Source organism: Durio zibethinus, chromosome 12 (assembly GCF_047325235.1).
Source record: "Durio zibethinus cultivar Kanyao isolate XHJ-2024 chromosome 12, ASM4732523v1, whole genome shotgun sequence".
Classification (NCBI taxonomy): Eukaryota; Viridiplantae; Streptophyta; class Magnoliopsida; order Malvales; family Malvaceae; genus Durio; species Durio zibethinus.
Genome location: NC_143173.1, coordinates 15,130,511 through 15,155,152, shown reverse-complemented (window position 1 = coordinate 15,155,152; position 24,642 = coordinate 15,130,511). Strand labels below are relative to the sequence as shown.

Here is a 24,642-nt window from a genome sequence, read left to right as displayed (position 1 = left end):
TGTAAACCATAATGCTTTATATGCATTTATATCAAGTACAAATGGAAATAAAAATAATAAATCAATATTAGCAAGCTATTTGAGTTTAATTAAGATAAAATTCAAATTTAATTCAATTATTATTGAATCAATTTTGAGTTTGAATAACTTGATTTATTGAGTGAGCCAAATTTGAATATGTTAATATTTGACTCAATTAACTCATAAATTTAATTGAATTTTTAAAATTTAATATGTTTTTATTATTTTAATTAAAAAATTATTATTTTATCATTATATATATCAATTTAAGTTTGAATTCGAATTTAAACACATAATTAAGTTTAAAATTAAGTACAAAAATTGAATTCATTTTTATTAAATAATCCAAATTGAAATCATTTGAATACTCAATTTTTATCATGAGTGAAGATTAAATTTAAAAATTAAAATTTGGTTGAATTTAAATTGAATTTTAAATAATAAATTTTGAATAAAACTGAGACTTCTCATTGTTTCGATTCAATTACACCGTTCATGTAAGATTTATTGACTTATAACATATAATTTAACAGGGAGAATGCAACACTGGACAAGATGAGGGAAGGGGCATAGGAAAAAAGTGGTTGCAAACTATCCTGATACAGGTGGTAGCCATTACCTTGTTTCGAAAATTAAAAAAGTTAAAGACGTGCAAATCAATGAAGTTAAAGACGTGATGCTCGGAAAGACAAAGGTCAGTGTATCTGCATTTTACTCATAAATAACCTTCGATTCCTTGCTTTTGACAACCTGCAAGAAGTAAACCCTCTTTTGTCGCCCTTCAAAAGTATTTCTTTTATATGAATTTGCAGCTCTTTTTTGGCCCCAAAAGCATAGACATTGTAGTTCCATTTCTTTGATACTTTTGTATCTCGAAAGCAAGACTCGTCTCGAAATGATCCGAACAACTAGGCGGCCGCCTTTGACTCGTCTCCAAATGTTCCCAACAACTAAGCGGCGGCCGTTGAGGCCTAGACGGATTCAAAGGAAATTGCTGTCAAGAAATTCTATGGTCATCTACTATATAAGTGTTCAAGGATATTCATGAGTTTTAGTTGAATTGGATTTGAGTTCTTTAATATTTCAATCAATACATTGGTTTAGAATTTATAATTCGTATATTTATATCATATAAAATATTAAAAATTCGCGTATTCATATTATATTTTACATAAAAATTATATCACAATTATATTGATATGAAAATATAAAATATATTTTTTTAATTTTGTAAAATTTATTTATGATTTTTGCTAAAATTTTAAATCACGTTATGTTTATATTTTTTATTATATTATTTTCGTATTATATTACTGTGTTATATTTGAAATTATCAAATCTACTTTGACATATGAAAGTAAACCCTATTATGACTCATGTAAGTAGATAAAGTTAACATTTGTTTGGTCTTATTCCATTTATAATTATTATTAGTAAAATTATCAAATTAATTGATAGTAAAATTTTTTAATTTTATTAACAGGGTTTGCAAGGTGATTTTTACTTTTAGAGTATATTTAAAAATATATAAAAATTAATTTAATAAAATGAAATCCATAAATTTTTTTAATCGCTAAAAATCTTCACATCAAATAGTTTCCCTTCTTTTTATTGTTATTACTATGCTTCTTTTTTTGAAGTGAATCAAATTTCATTCTAGCCCAATTTATATAGTTTCCTTATGTTAAAATGCTTGAAATGTTGGTGGTATTTTTATATTCAAATGACTTCTTTGCTAGTTTTTTACATAATAAATCACACCTGCATGAATAAAAATATTATAGGCATTAAAAATAGGTTTAAATTTGTTAAAGATTACGTTTTAAAGTTGCATAAATTTTTAAAATTTTATTAATAAATATGATATTTTATTTATATATATGACACCATTGATAGAGAAAATATTTTGAAAAAAAAAAGTAAATTGAATATTTTGAGTTTTTTTTGGATTTAAGTTGAACTTTAAATGGGGGAGAAATAAAAAAAAAATAGTAGTTTTGAAAATAAAAGAGGAAAAATTATTATTTTTTAATAAATAAAAAAATAAAGAGAACCCAAATGAGTTTTATCTAGGGTCGGTAATTTAATCCATCCCCAATAGTTTTCGACTCGATCCAACCTTACAGGATCAACTTTTTTTTTTTTTAATTTGGGTTTCGAGTCGAGTCGGATCGAATAAGATTATGAATCAATCGAGTAGGGTCGACTAAGATTATGAATCCGATCCGACCTGATATTATATAAAAATTTATTTTTTAATTAATTATTTAATTATATATATTTATATAATGATATTTTTAGATATTTATATTTAAAAAATAATATTTTATTAATTTCGAATCAAATTAAGTCGGATACGATTTATATAATATTGAATTAAAATCAGATTTAAATATAAAAAAACAAAAAATATTTTAAATAAAATTAAATTTAAATTTAATAACACATAAAAAATCAGATTCGAGATAAACAAAATATGTTTCGAACTTGAACCGGCAACTCCAGTTCCATCAAGGAAAGGGTAAGTAATGGAAGTCATGGAGCCAAAAATGACACGTGTTAAAATGAGATGCAAAAGGTGTTTGTCAATTTGTTATTCGTCAACCTAATTTTAGCCGCTAAAAACAATTTTTATGGATCCACTAATTCCGTTTGTTTTCTATTCACATATATATATTTAAAAAATTAAATTAAAAGATATTTTGCGGATTTTTTTTCTTAATTTAAATAAAAAATTTCTTAATTTATTTATCTATAAAATATATTAACAAAACTTAAAACTAAATTTAATTTAATTAATTTATATAATATTTTTAAAATAATATTTTATAATTTCAATTTTAACTCTTAGCATTTGTATTTTCTTCATTATTTTTAAAATATAACTTTTTTATAAAAAAAATTAATGCATTATAATAATAAAAAGGTAAAAAATTTTATATTTTAAGATCTTTTAGAGAAAAAAAATTAAATCCAAATAAAATTAAAAATTAAAAAAATTCAATAATTTTGATAATTAATAATAATATGTGGTTTTTTATTTTTTATTTTACTTCATTCTTTTTTAAACCCAAAATAGAACCTTTTTTTTTCTAGTAAATCTTTGTCACAGCTTACAAAGATGGAAGAAAGTGATCTCCAAAAACTAAATATTAATTTACAACTATTTTTTTGTAAGAAATATTTTATTTATAGCAAAACAACAAGTATTTAAACTAAAAAGAATCTACTAAAGGAAAATGTTATTTAAAAAAAAATTATATATTATAATTCGTATCGATATTAAAATATAAAATATATTTTTTTTATTTTATTAAAATCATATATAATAATTATTAAAATTTTAAATTATATTATTTTTAAATTATATTTAGTGTTTATTTATCATATAATCTTTAAGCCCTAAGGTCACACAAAGCCTTACGTCAGCTTTTTACCCACTCGCTGTTGTTCATCCAAAAAATAATGTTATTTTATTTGATTATTTTTCCATAAATTGATAAAAATAAAAAATAAAAAAAAAGGACAGAGGCCTATTCTTCCTAATCCTCCACTTCTTCTCCTTCCTTTTGCCACACCATATATCTCGCTCTCTTAAAATAAAAACTGTAAAAAAAAAGAAGAAGCTATATTTAGCGTTTCTTTTTTGTTAAATTCCAGTTTAGTCCCTCAATATCCACTCTCCTTTTCAAAATCACCCCTTTAATTCACTTCTTGTTTTTGTCACTTAAAAAAGAGCTACCCATTTTAAAGCTACAATGTTCTCCCTTTCTTCGGGGTAAAAATCGAATCTTCTTCCATAAAATAGACAAAAAACTAATACCCATTTGGCTGTTATGTCCGTACAGATAAGACTTTTGGAAAAGCAGCATCAGTTTCTTCAGCAAATCCTCTCCCCAAGTAAAATCTCCTTTTAGTTCATTTCCTGTAGTTTTATTGGCTAAAGATTTAATTTTCCCTCTGGGTTTTTATTTTTATTTGTAATTTTTATTTTATGTTTGAATTGTGGTTCTAGCTTGGTGGTTCTTTTTAGTTGGTGGGTGAAGAATTTGTTGAATCTTAAGAAAAGTGCAAATTTTGAGTTTCTATTATAGGAAAGATAAAATTTTTGGGTTGTTTAGGGGAATGGAATCGATTTTTGATTCGATTTAATTAGTAAAAAAGCTCCTTTCAACTTTGGATTGCCTGAAGATTTGATATTAGCTGTTTTAGTTGTGTGTTGAATATGGTTCTTGTTGAATCTTGGTAGAGAAGGAGAGATTTTGGGGGGATTTGTATTAAAGAGTGAGGAGCTTTTGAGGTGGTAGAAGTAATGATGTTGAAAAATGATCCAATTGAATCGATTTCGAATTCGATTCAGTTTATAAAAGAAGCATGTTTCCCTCTCGAATTGGGTATTAAGAAGGCTGCAAAAGGTCTTGAAAGTTGTTGGGGAGTGTCAAATGATAAAGGAAATAATGTTGAATTGATTGCCCAATTGAATGGTAGTGATAGGAATGGTAAGGTTCAAATCTACAGTCTGAAGAAGGGTAGTGGTAGTTTTGGAACTGGTGTTAATAATGGGCTGTGTTATGTTGGTAGTGAAGAGAGAAAGAAAGGGCTGTCTATTAAGGTTCCCATCAAGGAACTTATGGGAATGTTTTCGCCGGCAAATGGACAGAACAATGAGAAGGTTGAGGTGGTTAGCAAAGGATTGAAAGAAAAGGATGTGGATAGAGATGAAGGGTCTTGTATGAATTGCTTGCAGTTTGCAGTGTCTTGGTCAGTGTTAGTTAATGGTTTTGTCCAGGCTATGCCGAGCTCATTTAAGCCAGGGAGGAAACGAATTCGGAAAATAGATGACAAAGATACAGGGTGTCTGTTGTGTACTAATGACATGAAATCAAAGGCTCCATTTGAGTTTAAGTGCAGAGAGTCGAGGGCTCAGTTTATTGCAAAGAATGAGGGTATGGAACATAATGATGGGAAACATGTATCATTTGAGTGCTTTATAGGGTTTATATTTGATCAGTTGACTCAAAATCTTCAGAAGTTTGATCAACTTCTTCAGGAAAGTAATGAAAAGCATTGTGATTGTCCACCAACTCCATCTTCTCCCTCTCAGTTTGATCATTTTAAAGCAGTGACAAGTATTTGGGAAGGTAAAAAGGTTTATGTTAATGGGTTTTTGGGAAATTTGAAGTTTGCTAGAGTGGGAGGTGTTCCATCAGGTATAGTTGGAGTTGGTTCTTCAGTGAATAAAGAGGGTGATGATGGTGTTAGTACCAGCGGCAAGGAAGAAACAGGTGGTAATTCCCCACAGAAACTGGCCAGTGGGTTACTTAGCATTCCTCTGTCAAATGTGGAGCGTTTGAGATCTACCTTATCCACTGTCTCACTGACGGAATTGATTGAGCTTCTACCACCTTTGGGCCGCTCTTCACAAGACTATCCTGACAAGAAAAAATTATTCTCTGTCCAGGATTTCTTCAGATACACAGAATCTGAAGGTATGGTTCTCATTCATCTCTGCAAACAATTAGTGTTGCGTCATTTTTTTGTTTGGTTCTGTGAATAGCAGCATCAGTAAAAAAATGTATTATGGTGTAGAGTATTAGTAGATAATTCAAACTATAGTTTTCTTAAACTCTGTAGTGTGTTTATCTTCATGCTTAAGGTGCAGGAACTGGGTAGCTTTATATTGGGATATCTCCTTTCCCTTAATCCTAATTGAACTTGGAGATTCAGATTGTAACTTTTGAGCACAGCATAAATAAGCTGTTTTTTGTGTTTGGGACTTGTCACTGATAATTTTTCTTCTACTCAGCCTTATCAAATTTCATGCTAAATGAGTTCATATCCTTTGAGTTTTCATTGCATTAATTTCAGTTTGGTTAATATATCATGGTCTAATATGATTAACTATAGTGCAGTGTACTACTCATGCGAGGTATGCTCTGACTTGTTACTCATGCATTATTCTGTCAGGGCGGAGGTTCTTTGAAGAACTGGATGGAGATGGTGATGGTCAAGTAACTTTAGAAGATCTTGAAGTTGCTATGAGAAAAAGAAAATTGCCACGGAGATATGCTCAGGAATTTTTGCGCCGCACTAGAAAAAATCTATTTTCAAAATCTTTCGGTTGGAAGCAATTTTTGTCCCTGATGGAACAGAAGGAGCCAACCATTCTTCGAGCTTATACTTCTCTTTGTCTAAGCAAGTCTGGGACCCTCCAAAAAAGTGAAATACTTGCATCACTAAAAAATGCTGGACTTCCAGCAAATGAAGACAATGCTGTTGCTATGATGCGATTTTTAAATGCAGACACTGAAGAATCTATTTCATATGGGCACTTCCGCAATTTTATGCTTCTGTTGCCTTCTGACCGACTACTTCAAGATGATCCTCGGTAAGATTAATTTTTCCATTTGACGAGTCTTATTTAGAAACTCTAGCTGATGTTGGTTACTGAATTACAGTATGTAGGTTCCGTTTGTGATGTCGTTTATTTACTACAGTACTGCTCTGTGCTTCTTGATTTGAATACCTTGTAAAAAATGCTATTGTTTCTAATTGATCAATGCATATGTTTAGTATAAAATTTTGGTGCCAGGCCATAAAGGTTATTACAGCTGCTGAATACTAACTGCGCTTACCCTCACCTCCCTTTTTCATTTTGTGAACATATATGTTTTAGTTGGCACATGCACTCATTTTCCACAATGGTGACCAACTGTTGACAGTTTTGTTTTACATACAGGAATATCTGGTTCGAAGCTGCAACTGTCGTTGTTGTTGCACCACCCGTGGAAATTCCTGCTGGAAGTGTTCTTAAATCTGCATTGGCAGGGGGTCTTTCATGTGCACTCTCCACATCTTTAATGTTCCCAGTTGATACTATAAAGGCACATTCTTCAGCTTAATGCTGTTTTTCCATAATAAAATCTGCCTGTTTTTGAACATCTAGTAAAATCCATAATCATCATACCTTTTATGAGGACAGACCTGCACTCTGCCATGTTAGTTTTTACTTGTCTGTGAGTGTGGAGAGCTCATGTGTGTGAGACTTTCATAACCAACAGTATTCCTTATGGCACATATGGTTAAAAGCAGTTTCTTTGTGACTTTCATAACCAACAATATTCCTTATTTCCTCTTTTTATTGAATACATCTTGTGATATGCCAATAGGGCATTTTTTTCATCATTCCTTTTTTTTTTTTCCCTTTTTGTGTTTTATCAGACTCGGGTGCAGGCATCAACCCTGACTTTCCCTGAAGTTATTTCAAAGCTTCCACAAATTGGAGTACGGGGGTTATATAGGGGTTCAATCCCTGCAATTCTTGGACAGTTTTCAAGGTATTATATGTTTTTCATAGTTTACCATTCTTTTTTCTTTCTGAATTCTGATTTTGCTTTCTGTCATTTATTCGTCTAATTGGTTTTCTTTCAACATTGCAGCCATGGCCTGCGAACGGGAATATTTGAAGCATGTAAGCTTGTATTGAGCAATGTTGCTCCAAACCTCCCTGACATCCAGGTACTTGATTTTGCACTATTTTGGTTGTGAATTTGTGATTGATTTCTCTTGTTTCTTTGTAACACAGCTTTAGCTTTCCTTAATTTTCCTTTTCAAAGGATATCCTTCATCTCTCATAACGTTTCTTACAAGTGCCATTCATGTTGCTATTTTTTATCTTGCCAAGTTTATTTGATTTCCCTGATTTCATGAATGTTGCTAGACTAGTCATGGAAACAAGGAGAAATTACATGTTGAACTTGAAGTTTCTTCTTTTTTATGTATAAATGATGTTGAACAGTTACCTTACTCAAAATATTCTACCGATGTTTCTACATTCATGCATAGTGCACATTTGAAGTACTCTCTATGCATGGACATAAACAATAACCAAACTTGAACGAATTGTTCTATTACAATTTGGTTCTTCAGTATAACTTTGAAGAGGAAGACTCTAACTGAGAGTTTGTGATTACTGGTTTCTCAGATTTGTACCGGATCCTCTTGTTTGTCGATAGTGTCTTTATGTGCTCATGAAGTCTAGCACTCTTTCTTTGTATGTGAATGCATCCACATGTGCTTTTGTGGGTTTGTCTCTCTTTGTATGCTTAAAGAAGTAACTGGTTTGCGCACTTGATTTTCCAATTCCAGAAAGGAATGATTCTAATTAAATTTTCTGTCGATTTTGATTTGCAACACCGAGTTAAATTTGCATTTCTTTGCTATTTAGGTTCAATCCATGGCATCATTCTGCAGCACATTTTTGGGAACAGCAGTGCGGATTCCTTGTGAGGTACTGAAGCAGCGTTTACAGGCTGGCCTTTTTGACAACGTTGGAGAAGCTCTTGTTGGTACTTGGCACCAGGATGGTCTGAAGGGTTTTTTCCGTGGTACCGGGGCCACTCTCTGTCGTGAGGTGCCATTCTATGTTGCTGGGATGGGCCTTTATGCTGAATCTAAGAAGGTATCAAGAATTTTTATTTCTGTAAGTAATTTGCCGGTGTAGTCAAAGATCAAGGCACCGGAACTTGTTTGTATCACCTAGGCAGCTGGTGCTAAGAAGGCACTTGCCTTAATAAAGCAAGTTCCTTGTAATTATAAAATTCTGTATAAAAGCCAATATATGCCTTATAATACACGTATTTACAGTAATGTTGATAGTTTTTGCATCCTTAAATGCATTAGATTGTTTCGTATACACTGAAATACTTGTTCTAATGAGAAAAACCATGTTGTTTTCCAACTGTAATAACAATTTTTATCATTATTTTTTGTGTTTAGCTTGCCCAGCAACTTCTACGACGGGAACTGGAACCTTGGGAAACGATCGCAGTTGGAGCTTTATCTGGAGGGTTAGCTGCTGTTGTCACTACACCTTTTGATGTCATGAAAACCAGAATGATGACTGCTCCAGGGGGCCGACCGGTATCAATGTCAATGGTAGCCTTATCTATAGCCCGCCATGAGGGACCTCTTGGTCTGTTTAAAGGAGCAGTACCCAGGTTTTTCTGGATTGCTCCCTTAGGAGCCATGAACTTTGCCGGCTACGAGTTGGCAAGGAAGGCAATGGACAAAAATGAAGACGCGGCTACGAATCAACTCTCCCAAAAGAAATTGGCTAATTCTGGGTAGATTCAAATCCTTCCAAAGTAACAATTTAATCTATAATGGCCTCTGGGTTTTTTTGTTAGTGGTGAAAGCAACTGAAAGATGCTGGAAATTTTGTGCTCCCCCCCTCCCCCCCCCCCCCAAAAAAAAAAAAAGCATCAGCAAGTTCTTCAAATTTTTGCTAAAAAATTGTAATTTTTCTGGCAGTTTACATATTTTATGACCTTTTGAACCATATATAGTATGCCAGGGGAGTGGTGGATCAGATCTGTTGATCAGCTCTTGGGTTAAATTTTGTCTCTTGAATCCATTTTTCATATTTTCTGTCCATTCTTTGTGCAGTAAGTGTTATTCGTTTCAGTTGTATACACTAAAGAGGTAGTTTCATAGATCTTTTTTCCAATTGATTTGTTAATTAGGCAATAGAAAATTGGGTGAACTCTTATTATGCTGATAAAATTTCATATAAACCCGACAATTCATTATGTTTGTGTCGTGTGAAATGCATATAAAACACAAAAAATCACTGTTTTAAATTAATGTGACACGTCAAACATAAGATATATATATGTTGGTTTTCCAATTCATATGAAATTTTTATTAAAATTTCAAATGCTATAACTTTTACGTCTATCGTTTTCATGTTGTGTTATCAATTAATGTTTTGCAGATATTGTACATCAGAAATTGACATCCTGAGGAAACAGGCTAGGCAAATGAAAAAATTTTTCCCTTAAAACATGGATATGTATGCCACTTAAATGAAGCATGTCTTACACTATCCAATTTGATTCTCAAGTGAATGAATAAAATCTGTCTTTCTCCACAGAAAACCGAATTATTATTGGAGCCCAATCTTTCCAACACAAAGCAACCAAATTACACAAAAGAACAACAGAAAAAACAAGATCACTCACAAAATTCTGGTTATGAATGTGAAGGCTTGGCAGCACTTAAATCAGCAAAAAGAGGTCAATAGCCCCAGTTGTCATTCCGAATCTCATCTTCAAATTTCTTCTTCAGCTCAGGATGCTTCTCGAAGTACTCATCGGCTGTCATGGTGCTGATCTTTCTCTGTTCAAATAAAGAAAAAAGAATAACAAAATCATCAATATCGATTAGAACAAAGAAAGACTCATTCGGGGATTGTTTTCCAATTACCTTCAGTTCCTGAACTTCAGCAATTTCTTTCTCCAAGCGTTCAGACTCTTTCAGGGATTTCTCCTCTGCTTCTTTCAATTCAACCAACTAAGCCACAAGTAAATAGCATATCAGATAAGGAAAAAAAACCAAAAGAAAAAAAAAAAAAACTGAGATAGAGGTAAAATAGAGTCAAGTAGCCTGTTCATTCGCTCACCAATGCATCAAATTTTGGCTTGTATTGTGGAGTGACTGTGTCAACAAACTTAGGGATCTCCACGCCTGCAAAGGAAGCATATAAAATGTGTAAAGATAGGGGAAAAGCTCGATATGTAGAGAAAAAGAAAACAGATGAAATCGCGAACTCCCCACAGCTCCACCCAAACCCGAAAACATTCACACAGTTGCTAAAAATTGTAGCCAATGTAAGAATCCATTTAAACGAGTTACTAGAATGAAGGAGTTCTACATGGCAATCAACCAATATGCCAAGAAAACTGTGAAATGGCAGCAGCCTTATTTAACATGGTTAATTGCTAGCAGGTGCTCTAGGAACACCTTCTGTAAAAAATTTGAAAGCCATCCAGTTCAATGGTTGAGTGACATTTTGTTGATCATAAAAAAATAGAGGCCCAAATTGAACTTCATTGTACATCAAACATCAAAAGTATAGGAGTAAAGGGAGTCTTAAGTGTTCTGCAGGATCTGATCACCATACAGTATTATGAAAATGAAGCATCTAAGGCATGTACCTAAAACTGTTCATAGCTTTTTACGAGAGAATTGCATTAATATACAATACTAAGAACTGTCTTAGTAAATTATATAACAACCGATTAATATAAAGTCCTTATTGGCAAAGAATTTCCACCTTAGGTTTTGGAACTGGTCTTAGAAAGATCAAAGACACCTGCAGTTGAAGAATGGTTGACAGAATTAACATCCGTCCTTTACAAATTTTCCCCCAGCCAATGAGGAAAGAAAAAGGAGAATGGTAGCTAGTCAAGGTGATAAGAAATTGTTGCCTCATATCTAGAAGCTGAGCTTAAATGCGAGTGCAAAGCACCAGTCGAGGAAGCTGCAACAGTGCGAGGGACATAAAACAAGAGGCATGTAGACCATTACGCTTTTAGGAACCTACAACTGATCTAAGCATAACAGGGCAACTGAAAACTAGTATATAAAGTAAACCAACCACAACAACCATCAAATGAACTTACTGTCATAAGCCTCTTTGTACATATCCACCACCCGAGAGCCAATTCCTTTTCTATAGTATTCCCAGTCAATAGGTTCAGGTTCCTGCTTAAAGGCAAATCAGATTATTAACAAGATAGGGCTTGGCTCACAGTTATAAGAAAGTTAATGCAAGAACCAATCAACAATCACCCCTAACGACAAACAAAAGTCTTCAAAATGAATCTTTCTTGATAGAAAACATGACTTGCAATTTGCTTCATTTTCCCTCAGTTTTTGCCTTTAACGTCACACTTAAAGGTAATCCCAAAAGTGAAATGTCAAATAAGGTTTACACAGTTGAAAATTTCAAGGAAATGAAACCTTCATTTTTAGTTCAAAAAAACCAAGCTGACAAAGCAGCCAAATCCAGTACTTTTTTTGGTGGGTTCATCTGGCCATAGTGTTAATCCAAGAATTAGTCCCTTCAATATAAGTGAACCTTGATACTTCCGAAAAATCAAATGTAAAGGCTAAGGGACACACTTCTAACACTTCTACTGCAAATGCCCGAAAACCATGGATACAAAAATGGAGCAGAATTAAAGGGCAAAATAAAACAAAAAGCTTTAACAACCATCAAGAATGATCAAGAAACCGGTACTTAAAATTGCAGAATTCTATTTTTCGCATACAGAAAAAAAAGAACTGAACTTAAACTCTTTTTCAGTAACACATAATAAAACAATATACCCTTAAATTATTTTATTCCTTTATCAATTTTTTGGGATAAATTAATTTTTATGAATTCATTTTATCAACCCAACTAAATTTAATAGTGTCATGAGCAAAAGAAAATGTGAAATTACAATAACTAGATTTCCACTTTTGTCTCGTATTTTCCTTTTCATTTCTGAACAATATTCTTGTGGAGATCCATACCCAACTTGCGAAGTATTGTCCGTTTTGACATGAAAGTCTCATGATTTTATCTCATAAAAGACATCTTACACGTTTGGGTTTAATCTCTACAAATATATCATATCATATTTTCACATTCTTTCAAGAAGGAATTGGGGCGTCACAATTCTCATCCCATTTTTGAACAATAATAAACAGTAAATTTTCCTTAAAAAAGCTCAAAATTTTACAATATTAAATCTTGAGCAACATATTCAACGGTACTGAGTATTTCATTCAATCAAAAATATTAAAATCACCATTAAAAAATATAAAACCATAAATATCAGATCAACAAATTAACCCAAAAATTTTTTAAAAAAATCTAGAGATGAGAGAAGAGAGATGAAACCCTAACCTGGCTGAATTTGGTTTGCAAAGTGGAGTTAACTTCATCGAAAGTGCGACGAAGAGTGGCGAATTCTTTGCGAGCCTCATCGGAGACCAAAAGCTTAGCCATCCCTTCCCAATCAATGTTCTTCGATGCTTTGAACGCCACATCCGCTACTTTCTTTCCTGGTCCGCTCATTTTCTCGCACTTTCTCCCTTCCCAAACGCAAAATTTTCTAGTTTTTTTTTTCGACTTCTGGTGATGAGAGCTGCTTCTTGTTGTCTTAAACGGGAATTGAAAATCTTGATATGGATAAAATTTGGAAATTCAATATTTTATTGATAGACCGGTTTGATCCGCTTCAATTAGGCTTAACCCAATTCATTGATAGACCGGGGTTTAGATCAAGAGACATGGCCCGGTTCATGTCCAATTGGATGCTTTGGACTGGGTTGATTAATCTCATAATAGTTTCTAGGGCCCTTAGAATTTTTATATGATTATTTTTCTTTATTTTTATCAAAGAGTAATATTGGGCTACCTTTGACTTGAAAATTGGATTCGATTAGATTTAATTTGATAAAATTTTTTTAAAATATAATTCATATATTTTTAAATTTTATTTTTTTCGATTGATTTTAATTATACAATTACTCGTATCGATCCGATGACTTAACCTTTATAATATGGATTAATGGAAAATTTTCAATAAAAATTAAATTTTGAATTATTTTCACCTTTTTCTTTAAAAATCTTCCGAATATGATAATAATACTAATTTCTTTACTCATTTTACTTTTTATTCCAAAATTGTTGATTTTTCCTCCTGCAAAAAATCATAAATACATTTGGGGATATATATAAAAGAAGTTATTGATTATGAAAGTAACAAATTATAAATAAAAAATTATTATCAACGTAATTGTAAAAATTATTTTATCCAAAAAAATGAGACCAAATAAAATTCGAGAATACATCAAAATTTGTACCTTGAAATTAATAAAATTTACTCTTTATCCAATTTGTCAATCGAACACATTTTAGGCCTACAAATTTTTTGTCTATATAATATATATATATATATATTTAAAATTCGAGATTGTTAAAAATTAAATTTTTATTATTAAAATTAAGAATTTAACATTTTATTAATAAATCACATGATTAACGATTAATATTGTTTATTACTTTGAACAAAATTCATAATTTAATATTCAATAACTTTTGAATACGTAGGTAAACACGTATTTCTCTTATAAAAATATAATAAAAATTGAGTCAAGGAAAAATGTCGGACCAAGGTGTGTGGAAGATGCCTTCAAGCTCAATTGTTCAAATTGGTGAAATCAAATTAAAGGTCCAAAGGCAACAAGCAAAAAAATAAAATTTAAACCAAAATTAAAGTATATATTTTTGCCTAAATATTAATTTTCAAACAAACAATATATTTATAATTTAAGAAATTATTAGAATTTTTAGTCTTCACAAGTAAGATTAAAAAAGTGATACATATCTCCTAAAACATATTTAAAAAATAAAAAAAAATTAATTAAAAATAGAAACAATACATTTGCATAATTCTTAACACCATTTCTAGAATTAAAAATTTATATTTGCAGTATATTGAATATTAATTTTAAAATTTTAACTTTTTTTTTTTAAAACCAACTGCTTTACGTTTGGTTCACATATCATTTTTGTTTTTTCATGAAAAAAATTATATATCTACACATTAAGGTTATTTAATTAAGAAATTAGAAAATGAAATAATTAAATTATTGTGCATGAAACACATTAAAAAGAGCTTGGCAGATCGACTCCATCTCTCTTTGTTGACTCAATATTCTTTCAAAATTCCCTTGCCCCTTCCAAGTCCCAAAGTTTCAAAGAAAAGCTTGGCTGTAAAATAGAATTTAAAGAAGAAAATGGGCTGTTACGAGAAGAAAATTGTTGAATATTGGAACCAAGAACGTGGCCAGCAAGTATAATATCACAATCATCTTTTTTCAGAGCATAAATTATAAAACAATCGAATTAATAAAAGATTAAAACGAAATTAAGTTTCGATTATAATTAACATGACGGTCAATAAAATCTTGTTTGTGAGATAAATTTGTTCATGGATTGGATTATTAATTTGGTTCCTAGACACGAGTTTAAAAATTTAAATTTAATCTAATTCGAATCACTATTTAATAAATAAAAATTATTTTTATTTAAATTTAATTTTGAAAATATAAATATTAATATAAAATATTTTTTAATATTTTTAATAATAAATTAAGTTGTTCGAACTAGTGATGGTAACGGGTCGGGGCAGGGCGGGTTTTTGCTCGCCCCGAACCCGACCTGATTTTAAATATGCAATACCCATACCCGACCCGATAATTTTTTCATTTTCAATACCCGAACCCGACCCGACATTGTATAAAATCAAATCCGACCCGACCCGATCCGAAATTAATAAAATATTATTTTAAATATAAATATAAAATTAAATATATATAAAAATATATATAATTAAATATAAAATTAAAAAAATAATTTTTTATATATATCGGGTCGGGTTTGCTCAAAACCCGAACCCGACCCGAACCCGAAATTTTTTCACTTTACCCAACCCTACCCGACCCGATACCCGATTTTCAAAAAAAAAAAATCGACCCTAAGAGGTCGGGTCGGGTCGAAACCCGACGGGTTCGGGTGATTTTGCCCACTCTAGTTCAAACTTGACGGACTAAACCGAATCTTAAATAAAAAGTTTTAACAACTAATAATTTGACTAAACCCGATTCATGAATAACTGTACTTTGAGATATTGTTATTCTTGACTCAAGCTTTTGGGTTTTTCTCCTTTTTATGTTCTGACTTTCAATTTGATTTGATGATTATTATTCTTGTTTAACAATGACGTCGAAATAAAAAATTTAAATCTCTCTTTTCAATTTTACGATATTCACATATGTAAAAGGAAAAGCAATTGATGTTATACGTATATATGAATATAAAATTATTTATTTTTCTTATAACATAAAATTATTTGTTTGTGAATATAATTTATTACTTGTAAATGCATTTTTCATAAAAGAGCATATATATAAAAAAAAATTACAAGATATAAACTCGATATCTATAGGAAAAAAACCTTTATTTTTCTTCATTTAATAACGAATTAAATTTTAAAAAAAAATTAAAATAATGTGTCCATTTCAGGTTTTGAATTAGAATGCATAATTTACGAACAAATTATTAAAATCCGTCAAGCAGGTCATGAGCTTCTCTTCTCTCTGCTTTAAAAATAATTCCCGTCAAGCAGGTTAGAAACATGATATTGTCTTTTGACTTTCATTCTCAAAGACATCTTTAATAGACTCGACGCATAGATTATAATTTCACAACGAATAGTTCACGCCTTGAAGATTGGTTTTGTGGGGTTTTTTTTTAATCTATGAGTGAGATTATTATGACTTTAAGATTTCGGATTTTTTGAGTTTGAGTCAAACGTATGATGATATGTTCATAACTTTGACTTAAAGAAAATTGTACTAAATCCTTCGGATTAAGAACAATGATCAATCTAACTTAAGCGTCGGAGAAAAAATCACCGAAAAAACCTTTAATATGCTCCCATTTTTTAAAGGTTCAAGTCATAGCCATCTATCAATAACCCCAGGCGACCGTTTTCTCAGCAGATAAATCCGAGCCCAATCGATCTAGTTTCTAGAGTCCTTAACAGCGAATATATGATCAAATTCAACTTTTCAAGGAGTTCATAACCATAGTTCTAGTTTATACAAATCTTCCAATTACATTGCTTTACCTATCCTTGTCGAGATGGCAAAAATCAAACTATAGTTTCTAAGAATAAGACATCTTTAAAGAGAATCTACCAAAGTAGGGTCAAATTCTGAAAATCCAACAAATGACAAAGAAATCTATTGTACAATTTTTTTTCACTTAATTCTATGTATATCTAACTAAAATCCCAAACTTATGAAGCCCCAAACAAATATAAACAAAGTTTAATTGTATTTGAATTCGAAATTTAGTTTAATTAATTCATACAATCAAATATTTAACGTGTTTGGAGTTCAAATATTAAATATTTACAACTTTTTTCTTTATTTTTGGATTACAATTCTTTTTTTTAGAAAAAAAAGAGTTTGGATGTATTTGAGTTTTAGCTTTTTCCAATTCTTAAACTTATTATTCACAACAAATCATTGTCAAAGCCAAAGGGGGCTGCAACTAGACTCTAACAAATAAACTAGACAAAGAAAATTTCTAAGATATGAACAAAATTTCTTTTCAAACAAATTGGTTATCTAGATAGGCAATTTTCCTTGATTAAAACCAGTCTCCTAATAATAGTTTTCCATGTTAAAACAGGGTCAAGTTAACGGAGGCATGGAAAAATTTCTAGAGCTTTTCCACAATTAAAGTGGACAAAATCAACTTAATGTCTTAAGGTTCTCCATCTAACAAGCAAATTGCTATTTCTAAATATTGACTTGTTAATTCCAAATTTCTACTAAATGGGTTAATATTTCTAAATTCTAGAAAAGCTTGATTTTTTTCTCTTTTTTCAAAAATGAGGTCACAGTTTAGGAATAAGATAAGTGTTAAGATTTGAATTTTAACTATGATAAATACTACTTTTTAAAAATAATTATTGAATTAACTAAATTAAAATTTGAAATTGATCTTTTTCTTTTTTAACTGTTGAATATGGTTAGAAAAGGGATTAAACCTCAGACCTTATCGATATTCACTAGAGGATAACAATTACTAAGCTACATCTTAATTGTTGCAAAAGCCTCAGTTGCTTCCATGTTGTAGTATTTCTTGAAAGGAAAATGCTAAGTGTTCAACAATCTGATTGCTCGATTATATATAAATAAATAAATAATCATAAAATTATTATTCATTGTTGTTTCATGTCATTTGTGAATAATGAAATAATCGAAAATCAAACAAAAAATATCATTACTCCAATTCAAGCATTTAATTTGCTTTGTCCCACTGCATTATGCAGTGTCTTAATTTCTCTTGATATAGTTCACAAGTCACAGCTGAGCTACATGGTCCCTCGAGCTAAAGCAAATTAGTGCTTATATGAAAGTAATTTCCTTCATAAATATCTTGTTCAATCTTCTTCAAGATAAGTATAGTTTTATAGTAGGAATTTGGTGCTTGAATAAATATTGGTGAACCAAAACTCATTAAAATCCATATTTTTAGTGTGATTTGTGGCCCATCCTCTTAAATAATAAGTTTTAATTAACCTAAATGTTTCTATTTATAGTGTGAATGTTAAACTCCTAGTTATGAACCCTAATTTTTGTTTATATTGGTTTTAACTTTGGGGCTGTTAGCACACCTAACATAATCAATTTCATGTTGAAATATTGGTTGGGAATGTGAAGAAAAGAGGAGAGGCTTCAAAATATGAAGGGTTTGACATGCTAGAAAATTTGAATTCATAGTGAAAAATTGTGGCTAATTGTTAGAAATTTAGACTTCCTTTGAATGCGAGCATTATAAGAGGGACTCTTATTGTGTCGTGATGGTCATCGCCGTGGGTATTATTTCATTAAATAAGTCTTTTTAACACTTACGATACGGTGAAAATCTTTCTCATCATACGTCGAAAGAGGTTCCTAGTCTTTCGTTTCATCAAAACGTTTTAGACAAATAGTAATAGAATCCCTAGCTTTGCTCCATTCTCATTGGACCAAAGAAATGATTTTGACATATTGATTAGCATTATTAACTAATTTTGTCTTGTCACTTTGAATAAAATGCAGTTAATTAAGCTCCACACACTTGCAATTGGAAATTAAAGATTTACACAAATAAAGGAAAACAACAATTTGTGCAAATTAATGAAAAAGAAGACAAAGCTTACCAACAAATGGAGAGTTCCAATTTCCAAGGATTATTCTCAATGAGTTCAATTATGCTAATTTTAGGATAAAAGAGGCTAATAAGCCTTTTTTTTTTTGTTGCAAATAATTAGAACAAAATTTTAATAAATAAAATTTGGGAATGATAAATTACTTAACTTTTTAAATAAATAAGTTATTGTCTCGACGATAAGAAGAAGGTTTCAAAATTTTAAAATTTACGGTTCAAATTTAGCATATACAAGTTGAATTTAATTATATATTATTTATTGATTGATTTATTTGTTTCATTGATGTCTTGATGTCATTATAATTTTGCTTTGTAAACATAATTTTGTCGATTTTAATATTAAAACGTGATTACTAATTATATTATCGAAATCGAATAAATTTTAACTATTGAATCAATCTTTTATTGTAAGCATGACGATATTTAATAAGGTCAAGATGATCACTAGCGGATAATTCCTATGGCTAAGAAACTATATAGTTAATGAGTTTCAAATCGAAACTCCGGTTTTGTTACGATTTTTTTTTTCATTAAAGAAAAGTCATCTAGAGATCAATATTAGAAGAGTTGGAACCATTTGAGAATCAATCAAATGCCCTCTCAAGACTGTCTACATCCCCATTTTTTTCGTTATGGGTCCGTATATGACTTCTTAGACTTTGACGTTTCCTATTACATGGTATCAAGTTAACAGAATCCGTTCAGTACTTCATTCTATGTAATTGTTAGGCCAAAAGGACCTAATCTATTCACATCAATAATTGCATAATTAAACAATCAATTAATCACATAAAATATAACAATTTAACATAGTTTAGTTTAATTAACTTACATCTACAGATGAGAAAAAAATTCATTAATTGTAGAGAATTATAAATATATAATTAAATAAAGTATTCACAATTAATACCTATAGATCCTCTTAATCTCTTTTAGTTTTATGGAGTATTTTCAACCCAAATATACACATACCCATGTGCACCTATGCACTATACCTATGTGAATCATCTCAATCTTCTCTAGTCCACTCACAAATATTTAAATATACATACATTTAAGATATAAATCTCCAGTAGCCTTATAAGGTGTCTATCTTATAAAACTCTATAATTCTCTTACATCTTTTTCTCATATCTAACTTTATAAAGACTTCGCTTTTTTTTAAGTATATAAACTTGCTTATTAGGAATATTTTTCTTCTTAGAATTCTTTTTCAACAAGTTTTTTTATCTATTAAATAATATCAAATCAATTTCAAATAAATCTGTTATAAGATTTCAATTATTATTTCTAACAGTAATCTTTTTAAAAGGTGACATCCAGTAAATTTAGAGTTCAAATTTTAATATTTGAGAATCTAAAACTTAATTAATTCATATAATTATTCTTAAAAAATGACATTCAACCAATTTTAAGGTTCAAATCTCAATATCTATAATATTTTTCTCTTATCATTAGACAATAGCTTTCTTTGTTAAAAAAAAAAAAAAATCAATATCTGTTGTTGATTCCTCTATTTTTATATTGTAATTTCTTTTGTAAAAAAAGAAAAAAAAAAACAATTTAACTAGAGCCATGAAAAGTATCAATTTGATAAAAATAATTTTGATTTGGAATTTTATTAATCATTTATCTTAATTTTATCAATAAAATTGGTGATTTTTCAATATTTACATCCTGATTTGAAGGCTAGAGCTAATTTATCGATAGTTGAAATTTTTTAATATTTTTTTTAGATTTTAGAAAAGTACATATATTTATTATTAAATTGAATATTTAATTAATTAATTATTAATTTTGAGTGGTCGTATAATTATCAATAAAAAAAAAAGAGAAATGGAATTGATTTTAAGACATAGAAAAGAAATCCCGTCAGTCCCGTCCATAGGGCACTCAAGCGTACGTGACTAGCAATTCTACATTGACCGCAAAAATAAAAAAAGACAAAGCAAAGTTGCTATGGAAGACTGCCTAATTGCAGCCTAAGTACGTTATATATACGTGTGATTGTTTTATAAAATTTGAATAATAGCATTTCAGATTTTTTAACTAAAATAGTATTACAATTCAAACTTCAGATTTTTTTTTTTAATTCTCGTTAATTTTTAATATTCAAATTAAATTAAATACGAATTCATGATTTAACTCACATTCATATAATTATTTTTTAAAAAATAAAATTTAGTATATTTCTAAATTATTTTTTATCTTCAAATTATGATTTTTTTATATAAAAAATTAATTTAAATAAATTTTTTATCTCAAATTACGACATTTTTTACATAAAAAATAAAATTAAACAAGCATTTCAAAAAATACGCATTAATATCACTTGCTTTGTATGAACAATTCTTCTTTCCTTTGGCTCTTTCCAGCTAAGCAAATTGAAGATAACAATTTTTTTTTTTTTATTTGAGAATGAGAGATTCGAATTTTGCTCAAAGAATAAAGGATCATATATTAATTATTGAATTAAATGTTTGAATATTAATTTGAAAAAAATGATTCAATAGAAAATTGGTGGAAAGAAAAAGCAAAACAATACATACAATTTCTAGTTCTACAATCTCCCAATCATATCAGCTTGACGGATTGCAAAGCCAAATTTAGTCAAGAAATTGGCCAAAGAGCTAGCCAGTTTGACAAGTAACTGATCAGAGAAATATTTTAGATGATAAAATTAGGTAAGCTAAAAATTCAAAAATTAGCAGACTTGGGGATAAAGACAGTCATGCCTAATTGCCTATTCCTTTTCCCCTCTTTTCCTATTCCTTTTCTTCTTCTTTTTTCCATTGTAACAAATTATAAATTATTAAAAAAAACCTATTATTCCTCAAACACTGACTTGAGCAGACCGCAAACACCAAACCAATCTTGGGCCTTTCTCGGAGTCAGTTTTCAGCACAAACACCCCTAAATCTGAAATCAATTGCCTAAGGTTCCCTTTGGTCAACAAGATTGATTAAAAAGCATTGGGAACATATATCTACCATAACTAATCACTTTATTGAAAATTTTCTAACTATAAAGATATATTTTTTAATTTAATTTTTGTTTTCTCCTTAATATTTATGATCTCTCTGACTATTCTTCTTCATGTCCAAAGTGGCTCCCAGGCTTGAGCAAGATTGCTGTCATCTAGAAAACAGCTGGTGTCAATGCTGTGAAGTTGCTGCTGAGACATGGGTTCTTTGGATTGTTTCATTTCCATGCAGATTAAGGCTAATAAATTGGCTTGTTGGCACTGCATGGTCACAATCTCAGCTTGTGCCTTGGCCAGTTGTGCTTGGAGGTCACTGACTTGTTTTTGAAGCTGGCAGATTGCTCCGGCACAGCCGTATACCGGGTCCCGAATCCGAGCACTGGCCTCATAAACCATGCTACTCACTGCATCTGCTCTTTGGGACTCTGGTAGTTCCTGAAAATATGTTCAATTTTGTTAGCAAAATGGACTAAAATTTCACCTTTTAAAAATTTTAATGAAAAAAAAGGGCTTGATTTTTGAACCAAGTACTAAATGATGCCTTTGCTAGACAATATGATGCATGCCCTTAGCTAGTCAACTTGATTTTTTTTTTTTTTTGTTAACAAAAGAAGTCGCAGTTTTGAGATAGAAAAAGAGATTACGGATGGTGAAATTTGAATTTCGTATATGTTAAATATCAATTTTTAAGAATGATTGTATGAATCAATTGGTTGATTTTTAATGCATTGAAACATTTTTGTAACCTTGACTGACTTTTATAAACAGTTAAATTCCACATTTTTTTGGCAATTAAAGTCTAATTCTTGATTGGATTTAAACTGTGATCATGGCTGGCTTGGCTTAGACCCTTTGACAAGGAACAGTGTGACCCTTATTCAATTTCTGAGAATAAAGCAGGAAGAAAGAAAAATATACTAAAAACTTGTTCAACAATGGCGGATTGAGAAAAGAAATTAAAACAGAAAGTTAATTAAAAGAATACCTGCAAGGACTTGATGATGTTGCTAGCTCCAAAGACTCTATGAGCAATGGTGAATTTGTAAGGTTCGGATGGAGGGAAATAAGGGGCTAAGATACACTTTTCGACGCAGCGGCGGCGGAGGATTTTGCAGGCAGCACAAGGGCTGACAACAACCAGAGGAGGAGAAGAAGCAGTTGGTGGTGGTGGAGGTGGTGGGAGTTGATGAGAATTATTAGGAGAAGACTGAGAGTTAGGGGAAGGAAAACCTGAAGAAGAGGAAGAAGATGGAGAGTAAGAAAATGGGGTTGAAACTGAGATTGGAGATATTACAGCTTTGACATTGTTTTCCATTGTTGAAAACGAAGAAGAAGAAGAAGAAGAAGAAGAAAAAAAAAAGTAGTTTGAGTTTTGTTTGCGGTGAAAAACAGAGCTGCCTCAGTTGAAAGCAGGGGAAGGAAGTATAAATAGAGGGGATATGGCTATAAAATTAAAAAAAAAAGAAAAACATAAAAACCATCATCAAATGATGTCATTGATTATGAATATGAAAAGAAATCCATCAAGTTTTCTATTTCAAAACTAATTACACATTTCTCTCTTTTTATTTATTTATTCATCGTTAAATAATTAGGTCAAATGAATTTTTATTCGCATCGAATTTAATTTGATTTTATATAATAAATATTTTAATTTAATCCGATTCGATATAAAAATATTATATTTTATATCAAACTCAACTTGAATCATATATATATATAAAATTACGACTGATTCAACTTAATTTGATTTAAAATTAATAAAATATTATTTTTTAAATATAAAAAAATATATTTGAATGTAAAATATTATTTTTTAAATATAAATATAAAATTAAATATATATAATATAAAATTATAAAATTAAATAAATAATAAAAAATATTTTTTATATATTTCGAGTTAGAATATGACGGGTTTGCCTAAAACCCAACATTAACTTTTTTTAAAAAGAAAAAACTCAATTCAACTAGACCTGAAACCTAATTTAAAAAAAAATTCTTATAAGATCAAGTTAAAATCTGACATATTAGAGTTAGATTGCCAACCCTATTCATCATTGTAACATTCACAGTTATATTATACAAACATATTGTAGTTTGAAGATAAAAAGAAGAGATTGTAAGTACTTAAATTTAAATTTTAAACCTACAGAATATTTTTTTTTAAAGAAAATTGTATGAATTAACTGAATTAAGTTAACGATATGTTGAATTTATTATTTCCTTGACCTATGACTCTTATATGTTTATGACAAATAATGAATTTAAGTTGCATGTTTTAGTAACCTCCAAATGAAAGGGTATGTAAAGACAAAGACAATAACAAGTCATAGAAATACAACTCTTACTAACTTAAGAAAAAACAAAAATTTAAATGTTGTACATTTCTCATTTCTAAATATAGCTTTAAAGATATTATTAAAACATTATTTTAAAAATATTTTCAATTTAATATGGAGATGGAATTTTTTAATGTGTTACATGAGAATTTTTTTTTTAATAATGCTTAGTAAGAAAATCTTCATTTTATATTTAAGAAGATTTTTTTAAAATTTGAGAGAATGAACCATTCTAATTGGAGTATGAATTATTTAGAAGTCATTTAGTATTGTTGATAATTTTATCTTTTAGATTTTAAAAAAAAAAATTTTGTTTTATATTTATTTTATATTCAATTTGTTCAATTTGATAACATGTTTTTTTTTTTTTTTTGCAAAAATTTGTTAATATCCTTTTATTATAAAAATTTTTAATTTTCAAACATTAAAAATTAATCTCACTATAGCCGAGCAGATAAATAGTGCCCATGTGATGATTAACAATATCAAAAACATTTACAAAACATTCGAAACATAATTTTTGCTTTTCAACAATTTTCAAAACTTTTCAAAACTTTCATTTCATTTTTTTTTTATAAACAAAAACAATTTATCAAACACAATTTATGGTTCTAATTTCCAATAAATAAATAAATAACAATACCAAATCATCCTTACTTGTTATGTGTT

At 29.8% G+C, this 24,642-nt stretch overlaps 3 protein-coding genes across 4 annotated transcripts; 1 reads left to right on the top strand and 2 right to left on the bottom strand.

The window, feature by feature from the left end:
- The first annotated feature begins 3,551 nt into the window (after positions 1 to 3,551).
- LOC111295996 (uncharacterized) lies at positions 3,552 to 9,517 on the top strand. Of its 2 annotated transcripts, XM_022889948.2 has the most exons (8): positions 3,566 to 3,921; positions 4,037 to 5,510; positions 5,989 to 6,409; positions 6,761 to 6,905; positions 7,243 to 7,358; positions 7,461 to 7,539; positions 8,249 to 8,482; positions 8,800 to 9,517. In XM_022889948.2, exons 2-8 carry the CDS (start codon positions 4,334 to 4,336, stop codon positions 9,148 to 9,150), a joined length of 2,523 nt encoding a protein of 840 aa, XP_022745683.2. In that variant the 5' UTR covers positions 3,566 to 3,921; positions 4,037 to 4,333; the 3' UTR covers positions 9,151 to 9,517. The 2 variants fall into 2 exon arrangements, with proteins under 2 accessions (XP_089596838.1, XP_022745683.2); XM_089740712.1 differs by having other exon boundaries at positions 3,552 to 5,510.
- Positions 9,518 to 9,835: 318 nt separating this feature from the next.
- Positions 9,836 to 13,038, bottom strand: LOC111295997 (ATP synthase subunit d, mitochondrial). The gene is made up of 5 exons (XM_022889949.2): positions 12,761 to 13,038; positions 11,487 to 11,568; positions 10,484 to 10,548; positions 10,288 to 10,374; positions 9,836 to 10,200 (listed from the first exon to the last, which is right to left on the bottom strand). Exons 1-5 carry the CDS (start codon positions 12,929 to 12,931, stop codon positions 10,099 to 10,101), a joined length of 507 nt encoding a protein of 168 aa, XP_022745684.2. The 5' UTR covers positions 12,932 to 13,038; the 3' UTR covers positions 9,836 to 10,098.
- An 8,265-nt stretch (positions 13,039 to 21,303) lies between these two features.
- On the bottom strand, positions 21,304 to 23,068 carry LOC111297059 (LOB domain-containing protein 1-like). The gene is made up of 2 exons (XM_022891650.2): positions 22,618 to 23,068; positions 21,304 to 22,067 (listed from the first exon to the last, which is right to left on the bottom strand). The coding sequence occupies exons 1-2, from the start codon at positions 22,945 to 22,947 to the stop codon at positions 21,744 to 21,746; spliced, it is 654 nt and encodes a 217-aa protein (XP_022747385.1). The 5' UTR covers positions 22,948 to 23,068; the 3' UTR covers positions 21,304 to 21,743.
- Positions 23,069 to 24,642: the final 1,574 nt, after the last annotated feature.

What these genes read in the sequence shown, in the direction of transcription:
- LOC111295997 (XM_022889949.2), bottom strand. Translation starts at nt 12,931, where the DNA reads ATGAGCGGACCAGGAAAGAAAGTAGCGGATGTGGCGTTCAAAGCATCG. An exon ending in GTACAAAGAGGCTTATGACA is followed by an intron (nt 10,549 to 11,486) that starts GTAAGTTCATTT and finishes CTTCCTTTGCAG; the next exon opens with GCGTGGAGATCCCTAAGTTT. An exon ending in AGCCAAAATTTGATGCATTG is followed by an intron (nt 10,375 to 10,483) that starts GTGAGCGAATGA and finishes CTTGTGGCTTAG; the next exon opens with TTGGTTGAATTGAAAGAAGC.
- LOC111295996 (XM_089740712.1), top strand. Translation starts at nt 4,334, where the DNA reads ATGATGTTGAAAAATGATCCAATTGAATCGATTTCGAATTCGATTCAG. An exon ending in CTACTTCAAGATGATCCTCG is followed by an intron (nt 6,410 to 6,760) that starts GTAAGATTAATT and finishes TTTTACATACAG; the next exon opens with GAATATCTGGTTCGAAGCTG. An exon ending in TTTATGCTGAATCTAAGAAG is followed by an intron (nt 8,483 to 8,799) that starts GTATCAAGAATT and finishes TTTTGTGTTTAG; the next exon opens with CTTGCCCAGCAACTTCTACG.
- LOC111297059 (XM_022891650.2), bottom strand. Translation starts at nt 22,947, where the DNA reads ATGGAAAACAATGTCAAAGCTGTAATATCTCCAATCTCAGTTTCAACC. An exon ending in ACATCATCAAGTCCTTGCAG is followed by an intron (nt 22,068 to 22,617) that starts GTATTCTTTTAA and finishes ACATATTTTCAG; the next exon opens with GAACTACCAGAGTCCCAAAG.